Source organism: Gopherus evgoodei, unplaced genomic scaffold (genome assembly GCF_007399415.2).
Source record: "Gopherus evgoodei ecotype Sinaloan lineage unplaced genomic scaffold, rGopEvg1_v1.p scaffold_34_arrow_ctg1, whole genome shotgun sequence".
Lineage (NCBI taxonomy): Eukaryota > Metazoa > Chordata > Testudines > Testudinidae > Gopherus > Gopherus evgoodei.
The window spans coordinates 3,756,755-3,768,911 of NW_022060016.1; the positions used below are offsets into that span (position 1 = coordinate 3,756,755).

General features: G+C 61.1%; 1 protein-coding gene across 1 annotated transcript; it reads right to left on the minus strand.

The window, feature by feature from the left end:
* Window positions 1-885: 885 nt before the first annotated feature.
* DMWD (DM1 locus, WD repeat containing) lies at window positions 886-11,987 on the minus strand. Its single transcript, XM_030544353.1, has 4 exons — window positions 11,628-11,987; window positions 8,845-9,027; window positions 6,707-7,972; window positions 886-2,520 (listed from the first exon to the last, which is right to left on the minus strand). Exons 1-4 carry the CDS (start codon window positions 11,985-11,987, stop codon window positions 2,473-2,475), a joined length of 1,857 nt encoding a protein of 618 aa, XP_030400213.1. The 3' UTR covers window positions 886-2,472.
* Between the last annotated feature and the right edge of the window lie 170 nt (window positions 11,988-12,157).

Sequence of the window (12,157 nt, forward strand, 5' to 3'; positions counted from 1 at the left end):
GCCCGCACGGCAAGTCCCTGCTCAGCTCCCCCAGTGGCCCTGGCCAGGTTGCAGCCAGCAGGGGGTTGAAAGCCAGTTAAGTTCAGCTGGTGCCAAGCCTGCTGTGCCCCCCACGACTACTTCACACCTGGGCACAAGGGCTGTTCATGCCAGTGCTGGCTGCCCTGCTAGAAATGGCACCGAGTTTGTTCCCACCCTGGACCCGCTCACTCTGCAGCAACTGCAGCTAACCTAGTGCAAGGGGCTGGCCAGTCCCTGGCACCTGTTCAGCCAGAGCTCAGGAGTGGGGATGCCAACAGGGCCCCAATCTTGGTTGCTGCATGTCCGGGCAGCGTCCGGCCCGCTGGTGCCCCGGTCTCGGTCACTGTGTGTCTGGGCAGCGCCTGGCGCGACGGGGCCCCGATCTCGGTCGCTGTGTGTCTGGGCAGCGCCTGGCGCGACGGGGCCCCGATCTCGGTCGCTGTGTGTCTGGGCAGCGCCTGGCGCGACAGGGCCCCGATCTCGGTCGCTGTGTGTCTGGGCAGCGCCTGGCGCGACGGGGCCCCGATCTCGGTCGCTGTGTGTCTGGGCAGCGCCTGGCGCGACGGGGCCCTGATCTCGGTCACTGTGTGTCTGGGCAGTGCTTGGTGTGATGGGGCCCAGAGCTTCTCACTGTGTCTGTTTAGTACCCAGCCCAAGGGGCCCTGATCCTGGCTGAAGACACAAAGCGAATTATTTTCAATAGCCAGGGGGTCAGATGGGCCCAGCCTGCCCTACCATGCTACCAGGAAAGGAGCGAGGCTGCATCTGCACCTGCTACGGCTGCCAGGCTGGCCCTGTCCTCGCCCCACGGGCAGCGCAGAGCGCAGCTGGAGGTGCACACAGAGCAGAGGCAAGGGGCAGTGGTGTGAAAATCGTTTCTTTAGTATAAATAAGAACTTGCAGAACCGCAGCTCCATAACTTAGACATTCAGCCACAAGGGGAACAGGCGGCAGAGGGGTCCCCACTCCCTGTGGGCCCTGCCCCCCACCTGGGGGAGTTCAGTGGGCAGGTGCCCCCACGGCCAGCAGTAATAAGGCCCCAGGGTGCCTGCAGAGCCCCAGAGGGCTGCCTGTGGGGGAGGGGGCTAGAGGGCACGGGTGAGTGGCCATGGGGGGGGACACCAAGGCTAATACTGTTCTTTGTGCTGACCGGGCTCTCCCAGGGCCCACACTGGGTGTACGACAAGCAGGGGCGAGGCCAAGCCAAGCCGCACCGCAGCGATTCACGGGGTGTTTGGGTCAGCTCCGGGGGGGGGGGGGGGCAGGGCACCTGCTCCAGCAGTGGGGAGTTCCCCAGGCCCAGCCCAGCGAAAGGTGCACCTCCTGCCAGCCTTCCCACAGCGGTGGAGGCCGTGGCTGTTGCTCAGGCAGCTGGGGCCAAGTCCCTCTCCCCCCACATGAGCCCAGGGGGGCCATTCCCAGGGAGAGGGTCTCCGCACAGCACACAGGTGCTCGCAGCCAAGGCTTTAGAGGTGGGAGGGGTCAGCGCTGTGGCCAGCTGCAGGAAGGGGCCAGCAGCCAGGCAGCGCTGTGAGCACCCACAGCTCCAGGGAGCCCAGTGAGAGCCAAGGTGTGTGGCAGCGCCCTTCTCCATGGGGAGGCCGGGTACTGCCGAGGCTGGCTCCTCTCTCTGCCCAGGCACAGGGCAGATGCCCAGAGCAGGTACAATGCAGGCTGTTGGCACAGCAGCCTGGGAGTTTCTCCAGCTCTTTGGGGGTTGTTCACACGCAGGAGAGGAGGAGAGATTTGCCAACTTGCTGCCCTCTGGGCACCTTTCCACTCAGCCCTGCTGCCTCTGGGCCCGGGGATCAGTAGTGGGCGCAGAGGCCCTGCAGGGTGAGGACGGAGACAGACACAGGCAGGCGCCACCAGAGCGAGCGCTGGCTCAGGACAAAGCCCGGCCTGCCCGCAAGGGGTCTGGGACAGCAGCAGGTGGTGCTGGGGACGCCAGCGGTAGCTTGTGCCCACGTGGGGGCAGGGTGCCAGGTCTCCAGGACTGCGTATGTTCCAGGGTGGGCGTCCCTTGGCAGAGGAAGTGCAGGTAGTGCCGGTCTGTAGAGGCCCTTCTGGCCACTCCAGAGTGTTTTGAGGAAACTGAGGCAGCAGAAAACCTCCCCCCTCCCCAGGTCGCTGGCAGCTCCTGCACTCCAGGCTGTTATGCAAAGTGAGGGCTCTGGGGAGACCAGCTCTGCTCCCATCACTCCAGGGCTGAAGTTCCACAACGCTTTAAACAGGGGGCCATTAATACATTAAGGGAGGGGGTGGCCCGGGCCGGCGGAGGGGCCTGTGCTCTGTAGACGGGGATCTATATATTAAACCTCTGTTAGCGGCTCACCACCACGGAAGCGTCTGGCCACGCAGCGTCAATTAGCGTTAAATAACGAGGGCCTGGAGTCTGGGCAGTGCCAGGTGGCCAAGCTGGCACCGAGTGGGGGGCGGGCGCTCCCGGGGTTATACCACAGTGCCGCTGGGCGAGCTGCCGTTCTGAGAGGTGAGGTTCTGAAAGGGAAGGGGGAGATGGTTAGAACTGGGGGGCGGGACAGACACCCCACACTAACAGTCAGGGACGAGAGGCTGCAAAGGGGCAAACTCAGCCCCACAAGCCAGGACTTCGCACCTCCCCAGTCCCAGGACTCCAGGCCAATGCCCTGTCGCCAGGGACTGAAACACGGGCACCGACCAGGGCCTGGCCTGGCAAAGGGATCGAGGTCCCAAACGCCCCCCAGACCAACAGCAACTAGGCACCACACCACCCTGGAGGATCTGGGCCCAACCTCATTGATTCCCTTTGCAGTGGCCAGAGCCAGAGGGGGCCGGTCCCTGCGCCTGAGTCCTGGCCCTGGCCCAGAACAGCAGATCTCTGCTAGCCCAGCCCATCCCAGACCTGCTCCCCTTCCCCCCACCCTGGGGGTGGTGGCCAGGGGCAGAGCTTTGCCTGGGTATTATGGTTGTTCCAGCTGTGAGCTCTTTGGGGTGGGGCCTGTCTCTCCCTGCAGCCAACACAACCCCCCTGCACACACACACACCTCAATCTCTGTCAGGGGCTGTGCAGCACCCGGACAATGCCCCTCCGATCCCTATAAGTGTCTGCACAGTACCTGGCACTACATCCCCGACTCCCATCAGGGTCTGTGCAGCACCTAGCACAATGCGTCCCCACAGCAGGGGCTGTGCAGAACACCTCTCTCCCCTGCAATCTCTGTCAGGTGTGTGCAGCACTTGACAACAACAATCCACCTCAAAGTGCTTTACAAAGGAAGACAGCATCATTAGCCCCACTGCACAGATGGGGAAACTGAGGCACAGGGTGGGGACGTATCTTGCACAAGGGCACCCAGGAGCAAAGCCCACAGCGCCCACCCAGTGGTATGAAGGCAATGGGGGCCATGTGGGTGGCCCTGACACAGGGGGCAGAACTTTTGTTGCTGGAGACGATAGGTAAGACCGAGAGCGCCTCGCTCCTCTGGCCGAGCCCCGGAGCAGCTGTCAGGGCTGGCGATGGGCATCAGATCCCATGGCTTGCCTTTGTTTGCGAGCCCAACTGGAGTCCCAGCATAGCCAGGGACCAGCCGGCCGGCTGCGGGGGGGAGCGCTACAAGGTGCGGGGCTGGATGGAAACTGCCTTCCAGAGGCAAAACTCTTCTGCTGAACAAGCCCCCACTCCGGTCCCAGACACCCCAAAGCCACTGGAAGCGCCTCTACCGGGGAGGCAGCGGACGCGGCAGCAGCTGAGACATCTGGGTGAAATCAGGGCTGAGTTGGCAGCTGTGAAGCCCTTGTTGTATTCTCAGGGCAGGGCTCACCAGCCCCTCCCCCCACATCCTGCTAACGGGGCTCGGTCCCCGAGGCCGCCCTGCGCACCCAAAGCTTTCTAGCCGCAGGCTCCCATTGGCACAAAATGTGGGGAGAAGCCAACAACCCTGCAGCACAGAGGGGCCAGGCGGCTCCAGAGAGAAGCAGCTGCAGCCCATGGGATTCTGAGCACTACCGAGAGTTCACACAACCCCCCCGGCCTGCCTGATTCAGAGCCGGTGACCATCTCCTGGACACAGGGTGCTCAGCTCCGAGGGGGGGTTCCAAGGTTCGGGCTGAGGGGGTGACAAGGAGCTGGTTAAGAACTTCAAGAAGGGCAGCTGAGGGGCTGGGTGCCCCTAGGATCTCACAGCCCCAATGTTCTCACTGACAGCGGCCAGAGCCGGGGCACACAGGCGGACCCTGCTGACTTTTAAGCGCATCACTCACCGGTCCTGTTTCCCGGCAAAGTCCCGGTGTGAATCCTTTGCTTGCAGGCTACAACCACTATGGAGATGGATGGAAAGGGGGAGCCCCTCCCACACCAGCGGCAGGACCAGAGGGGATCACACTACGCCAGGCTGACTCCCACACGCCTGGGGCGAGCGGGTTCCTGCCCAGCACTGCGGCTCCAGCTGTGATTTGGGGCGGACAGGAGGTTGGGAGGGTCCGAGTCTCCGCCAGAGCCACCTCCACACGGCACGAGTGTCAGCCTGGGCTGGGAGGCTCGCTGCCAGCTGCAGTTCAGACATACCCAAACGGCAGTTGTGTGTTCCTGCCACAGAACCCAGGGGGCTGCTGTGTCAGTCGTGGGGGTGGGGAGCAGCTGTAGGCATCCCCGATTTCACACCTCAGTGCTCCAAGGCAGCAGTTAAAGGATGGGGGGAAGGGCGGAGACATGCCCCTCCAACTGGGGAGACAGGGAAGGGCAAAGTTAACCCCAGTGCTCGGAAATCAGGAAACTGCCTCCCCAAAATCACAAGATTCGCTTCAAACTCCTAAGATTTTTTTAAATAATCAGAGGGGAGGGGTCATTAGCCTCCTGGTGTCTGAGCCTTTTGGGGGTCCCCTGCTTTCATATTTGCAGCTTTTTCTTCCCAACCACAAGGGCGAGAAACTTACTTTTGTTTTTTAAACGTGATTCTCAGGTCACCAGGAGACGCTGGCAGCCGGGGCTTTAAGAGCAGTTTTAAATCAGGACTAAGAGACCTGCTCTGGCTCCCGCAGGAGCTAATGCTCCTACGGCCTGTGCTACAAAGGAGGTCAGGCTAGATGACGGCGCTGGTCCCTTGTGGCCTCAGAATCTATGAAAAGAGGAGATATGGCGAGAGTTGGCACCACGGAGGGGGCACTGCCTGAAGCACAGAAAGGCCTGAGAAGACAGCAGAAGAGGGGGGTTCATATTACACCTGGGAATGGGGGGTAGGACCTTCCCCAGAAGCCTCAGGAAGGCAGAGGGCCTCACTTGTTGGCATGCAGAAACAGGAAGTGAAACTGACTAGACCTGGAGGGAAACTGATTAGGGTAGCTGCAAAAAGCCAGCTAGCATAGGTGGGGCAGGGAAGTCGACTGGTGACAGGGCTCGAGCGACATGCGGCAGATCTCAGAAACCTGCACCCTACAAGTCATGAAGCTCTTCACCCTGCCCCCCTGCTCCCTCCCCGAAAGATCCCTACCCCTGCCAAGCAAGAGTGAAATCACAGCCCTGCTGGGGTTCGATTTGCAGAGAGCAGTGTCTGCTGACGCCCTCCAGCCCCCAAGACACACGCAGCGGGGGCGTCACTGCTCCGATAGAACAGGGCATGGAAGAAAGCAGCAGGGAGCAGGAGGGCTGACGGTGGGAGAAGTGGAACCCCAAAGTCTCTCCCAGCGCCTCACGGCTGGAGCACCTTTCGACAGAGGATCTCAAAGTGGGTGGCACCCAGCAATTGCTGGACACCTCCCCCAATGCTTCTGCCGCGCTGCCACTCCAACACAGAGTCAATCCGGAGGCAGACAAAGTGATTTGCCCCCAGGGTTGAAAACCAAACCAGCGAGTCAGCGGCAGAGACTGGAGTCACCCGGGGCAGCAGCATCCCTAGAGTGAAGCCTGAGACTCGCTAACAGCTGATTTTGCTAAGAGCTCTAAAATCCACTTGCTCACTCGGTCTATCTGGAAGATGACTGGGCCCCGTGCAGGGGATGTGCCCCACAGAATCCCCTGGAGGAAGGCCAGGGGAGGTCTGGGTGGTCTGGGCAGCCGGCATCTAGGGTGGTCTGGGCAGTGGAGGTGAGTCCAGCCCCGGCGTAGCTGGTGGCCATAAGCCAGCCCTAAATCTGACTATTCCCCTTGCGAGGACACGCTCAGCTTCCTGCTGCCCCACATGCTGTGTCCCCACCTCACTGGGTAACATCGGGAAGGGCAGAGCAGAGGGGGGACCTCTCGCAGCGAGCAGAGTTCAAGCTGGCCGATTGACAGAGGTTTATGTCTAGGCACTCGACCTTCTGCAGCAGCCAGCCAGGGCAGGGAATAGCTAGAGCCAAACGCTCAGTCCCTGGTCCGAGAGCGGGTCCTCACTCCCCTCCCAGAGCCGGGAACAGACCCCAGGGGCCCCGACACCCACTTTACACTGGACCCCACTCCCCAATTTCTTAGCTGCTGTGCCAAATGCCCTCCTGAGCAGAACAGCCTTTCCCACGTCCCTCTCCTCTGCCCCAGCTCTGCTCAGAGTGCTGTCCCTGTGTGGCCCCCCAGGCAGGAGCCATTCCCCATGGGCTGCAGGACTCCAGGAGAGCCAGTGGCTTTGGAGGAGCCTGCCAGAGGGGAAGCAGACGCCTCGGCCGCTCTGGGATCAGTACGTGCAGGCCTCCCCCTTCCCAGGGCAGCCCTGCAGTCCTCGGCAGCTGTACTTACGGCTTTCCCAGGCCTGGCCCAGGTGCAGATGAGCCCCTCCTGGCAGGCGGTGATGATGCAGTCCTCCAGGAAGAGCAGCATCGTCAGTCGCTCGTGTGCGATCTTCTTGCAGACCAGGGGCTCCAGCAGGGGCACCTCGTTGATGCGGGGGCAGAGGGCCGTGCCCAGGACCTTGGCCGTGTCCAGCTTGCTCCGGGGCGCCCCGTTGAGCTTGTCGTTGCTCTTGCTGATGTTGCCCAGGCTGTGGTAGCGCTTGTGCTCCTTCTCGGCGCTCTTGTCCCGGCGCTCCTGCAGGGTGAGCGTGGCGAACTTGCCGATGCTGAAGGGCACGGCGCTGTCCGTCGTGTGGCTCTTGGCGGCGCCAGTGACGGCCGGGTGGGGCAGGCTGTTGGAGCGCGAGAGTGAGCGGGGCAGGATCGACCCGCTGCTGCTGCCCCCCGGCTCCCCAGCCAGGTTGCTCCCGCCGCTCATCGAGGAGGGGATGCCAGTGCTGAAGGTGTTGGTGAGAGTCCGGGCCCGGGAGAGCGGGTGGTGGGGGTACAGTACATCCTCCGTCAGGTCCCACAGGCAGAACTGAGTGTCCTGCCCGGCCGAGCCAAAGCGGTAGGTCACCGAGGGGGAGCTCTTGGTGCTGTGCTTGGAGAGGCGGGACAGGGTGCTGCTAGTCCGCACCCGGCCAAAGTGGGCCGGCTCCTGGGGCTCCTCGTCGCTGCCGCTCAGCTCCGGCGGCTCCTCCTCCTCCACGCTGCTGGTGTAGGGGTCGAAGGCCACCGCGTTGACCCAGGACTTGTGCCCGTGCCCCCTGGCGATGACCCGGCCCTCGGCGAAGGACCAGACGGTCACTAGGTCGTCCTCGCCGCCGGTGACAATGTAGCGCCCGTCGGGGCTCCAGCAGACGCACAGCAGCCCCCCGAAGTAGCTCTTCATCATGCCCTGCAGCAGCATGGAGTCGAAGTGGAAGACGCGGAGGCAGCCGTCCTGGCTGACGCAGGCCAGGTAGCGGCCGTCGGGCGAGAAGGCAAACTCGTTGAGGGCCCCCTCGCCCACCGCCCACTTCACCAGCGGGTTGCGGGTGCTTTTGCTCTTGCAGGCGTAGACAGCAAAGCCCTCGCCCTGCTTGAGGAGAGTGTACTGGGGCAAGGCAGAGCCACACGGGTGCTCCACATTGTACAGGTACAGGTGCCCACTGGCATGTGAGGCCAGGAAGAGGCTCTCCGTCTCCGGGATCCACTTCAGGTAGGTCACCTTCGTCTTGTCGATGAGCCGCTGGGGCAATGGGAAACAGACAGCAGGGATCAGATTGAGGAGATCTTCCCTAGGGGGAGCCCCACAGGGTGGGGAGGGGAATTCAGGTCTGGGGCCTGTCCAGGCCTTGGCCACTCCATTGGGGTTGGTTGGGACAGTGGCCTGCTGGGCCCTAGACTGAGAACTCCCCAACTTATTGCATACAGACCAAGGGACAGATGGCAACTGCTTCCCAAATTGGGCTGGATCTGAACCAGAAACATGTAGGTGGAAGGGCCTGTAGCCTGCTCCCAGCCCTCTGCCTCACCATTAACCCTTCCCAGTGCAAACCACAGCCTCGTTTGAAAACCCCTGCAGCTAAAAAAGAAACATGCAGGAAGATTTTAGCAGCCCCAGACAGCTGCAGGGGAGTGTTTTGCCAGCTGAGAGTCAGGCATAAACCCCCACAGAAATGTACATCACCCAAGCAAACAAGAGCAGCTGCAAGTCCCACTCCGGTTGCTGCCGCTACCAGGGTTATTTCGGGTAACGGACAGAACATTAACGACCTCAGAAGATGGTTTATAATGACAGGCTCCCCATGAGACCCAGTGACCCCTAGAAACACACAGGGCTCAGTAACCAATCAGAGGGAAGAGAACTGCCTCACAGAACCTCCCCCAAACTCTGGCCCAGCCTGACCCTGCTTAACTTGTGAAATATGACATGGTGCCAGGAGCATGGGAAACCTTGCACTGCTGACTAGTGCCTCCTAGTGGCCAGTCTGAGGACTAGCACAGACGGGATCTGAGGATGGTGGTGAGTCACAAGACCCATCGGCTCCAGGGGGGCTGGGTGAAATCCTGCCTTGGCTAAGGAGGGAGCAAAAGGCTCGTTAGCGGCGGGGATCTCACCTCCTCATTGAACAACTTGCTGGTGTCCTTCTTGATGAGATCCAGGTACTGGACCTGCCCGGCGGAGAAGCCCACCAGCAGCGAAATGCTGTCAGCGGCGACTGTGAACTGGTTGAAGTCATGGCAGGTGGGCTGCGTGCCTTTGTAGATGCGCTTGTCGATGGGCTTGTTCAGATCCAGGGACTGGAATTCAACAACACCAGGAGGGGTGAGAAGCTGCTGGCTTTGAAAGAGGAAATGTCAGTTACATCCCCTCCCCCTTAACCTTACACGCTTTGCAGGAGTGGATCTAGAGCAACGACTCTCAAGCAGGGGCTCAGGGCCACCTGGGAGGCTGCTAGCAGATATTAGGGGATCCACCAAGCAGGGTTGGCATTAGACTCACTGGGGCTGAGGACAGAAAGAGGAAGCCCCGGGCTCTGAGCCCCACCACCTGAAGCTTCAGCAACTTAGCTTTGCTACCGGCAGCCCGGCCTTTTATATGCAGAAAAAGTTGTTGTGGCATAGGTGGGCTGTGGAGATTTTACAGCATGTTGGTGGGGGCAGGGGGCAGAAAGAGGGCCTCAGAAAGAAAAAGGTTGAGAACTCGTGATCTAGAGAGCAACTGGGACCCTGAACCGAAGAGGATCCAGCATGCTGCATGGAGAACACACTGCGAGAGCTGGCAGGAACAGAGGACATCACTGCTGCTCCTATTCGGGGTAGGATCCCCAAGGGAAGCAACTGAAATCAATAACCATTCAGGACAGCTAATCCCCTCCCTCCTGCAGCGCCCTACTGCCAAGGGCCTCAGAGTGTGCACAGACACAGGTTACTGAGGCCCAGCCACTAGCTCCCGGGTCAGTACCATACTGCTGATTGTACAGATGGGGAAAATCAGGCAAAGAAGGGAAGTGATTTTTCTCAGTGTCAAGAAGTGACAGAGCCAGTAACAGAACCCAGAAATCCCAACTCTCAGCCCCTTCCTGCTCTAACCACTAGGCCGCTTTCCCCTCCCAGAGCTGGAGGGTGGAATACAGGAATCCTGAGTCTAGGCTTCTTCCTGCTCTAAGCAGTGGACCCCACTTTCCCGCCCAATCACGACCACTTCCGACGTGCCTGTGACAGGGATTACAACCAGCTTTGCCTAACACACGTCCCCTTCCCAGTCAGCCGTTCAGTCTGCCTTAAGCGGACAATTGCTCTCACGCTATTTCCATCTGCGTCTCCAGTGATGTTATCACATTGCAGTAAAGACTGGAACCGTTTCCTAACTGCTTACACAACCCCTAGAGAGGACCCCAATTACATCTAATCCCCAGGAGGCCTCTGCACAACACTTCCCACCACCCTCTTCAGCCCACACAAGATCCCAAACAAGCCTTTTAAAGAAGGCTAAACCTTTCCCCTTTCAAGCAGCTCTGCTTTCCCTGCCCCTCCTCTGGGAGAATCGAGAGAGAACTGGCACAGTGAGGGCTCTGATGTGGAAGAGTGCCAGCCGTGTAAGTGCCAGTCTCCACACAGCCTCCCTTAGTGGTCCCAGTGATAGATCAAGAATCTTAGTGCTCTCAATTTCAGCTAAGAGGCTAAATTCAGGTGTACAGTCATCTTATCTGTCTGAAGCACCATGCTCAGTCACCGTCCTGTGTGAGCAGCTGGAGTCCGCCATTAACACAAGCTGCAAACACCCACAAGGATGCTGCATCATTGAATGTACTTTGATTGGTCAGGCTCAGTAACTGATACCACAGTCTGGCCCCAACTGCCAAGATCTCTCTGCGTATGGGCCCAGTCCCCTCACATCTCCAACACCCTTAACAGTCAACTAAAAGTTCAGAGGTCTAAAGTCAGCATGCACACACACACCCCACCTACAGTTTGCATCCCAGTTGCTGCTGCACAAATATCTGCACTGGAGTGTATGTCAGAGAAGTGCAGTAGAAAGATTCACTGCAGCAACATCCCCGCTGCTAAATCGTGTGGAAATGGGGGGATTGCAGAGCAGCGAAGTGGGACACAGCATGGTTCGGCTGCCTGGCACCCAGCACCAACACAGAATTCAGCAGGGGTTGATTGCGTCACTTGTTTGTGCAGCTGTTTGAAAGCAACAGCATGGGGCAGATGCCCAAAGTGAACAGGACAGATGCCTGTCAATGCCATGTTTGGCCTTCACTGGAGCTAAACAGCTCACTCTGTCCTAAACTCCTTCTGCCTGCACCCCTCCCAGTGCAGGAGCACTGAGGCTGCCAAGCACCCCTTGCAGTGGAGGTGCTTCCCTGTCTGGAATCCGGCCCCACATGCTCCCATGCTCTTCTGTGGGAGTTTAACCTCCTCTCCTTCCCCGGGGAAGGAGCCCCACACACCCAACCCTCCTCAGGATTCCTGGTTCCGTCCCTCCCCTCCAGCCTCAGGGTCCCCCTTCCTCTACCCCCATCCAGATTCCCTCTGCACTTTGGGGGTCCCTGCTGCTCTCGCTTCCAGAGGGAACCATCTCCCTTCCCTGGGGATCTGCTGATTCCAGCCCCCCAGCCCTAGTTACCAACCCCTCCTACTCCCCCCATTACCAGCTTGCTCACCTCAGGCCCCCCAACTTGCCTGCACCCCGTGACCTAAATGCTCCCCCAATCCTTGTACCAGTTACCCCCCCACTCCCTGACATCCGCTTACTTTCCTGCTCCTCCCAGACACCTCCCCCTCCCCGACCCCTTCTTCCGCCCGTCAAGAAATCGCTCCCCAGCCCCCGATGCTCTGGGCTCCCCCCCCCACCCTGCCCCTGGGGGGGCTCCCGCCCCGCCCCCCCTCACCCGCCTGCTGGCGCGGCCGCCGGGGCCCGGCCCGCAGCCCGAGTAGAAGTAGAGCTCCCGGCCCAGGTTGCAGCAGAGGCGGCTGCGCTCGGCGGGCTCGCCCGGCTCGGCGGGCTCGGGCCCCTCGGGCAGCAGCAGCCGCACCAGCGAGAGCCGCACCGGGGGCAGCGCGGCGGGGCCGGGCGGGGGCGCGGGCGGGGAGGGGCCGGCGGGGGGCGGCGCGGCGGGGCCCCCCCGGCTGCGGGGCTCGGGCCCCGGCGGCGCCAGGAGCCGGTAGGAGCCTTCGCGGGTCCGGAACTGGCTCTTCAGCTCGGGCAGCAGCGGGGGGGGCCCGTCCGCAGCCGCGACCACCGCCGCCATCTTCCCGCCGGAAGCCACCTCTGACCCCGCACCCGGAAGTGGGCCCGTAGCAACCACACACGGCCCCCGCCAGGCCCCGCCCACTCATTGACCCGTCTAGGTCCCGCCCCTTGGAAACCCCGCCCACCGGGCTCCACCCCCTCAATGACCCTCCATAAGGTCTGATCCTC

What these genes read in the sequence shown, in the direction of transcription:
- DMWD (XM_030544353.1), bottom strand. Translation starts at nt 11,987, where the DNA reads ATGGCGGCGGTGGTCGCGGCTGCGGACGGGCCCCCCCCGCTGCTGCCC. An exon ending in GCGGCCGCGCCAGCAGGCGG is followed by an intron (nt 9,028 to 11,627) that starts GTGAGGGGGGGC and finishes GTTGAATTCCAG; the next exon opens with TCCCTGGATCTGAACAAGCC. An exon ending in GGGCCAGGCCTGGGAAAGCC is followed by an intron (nt 2,521 to 6,706) that starts GTAAGTACAGCT and finishes CTTCCCTTTCAG; the next exon opens with AACCTCACCTCTCAGAACGG.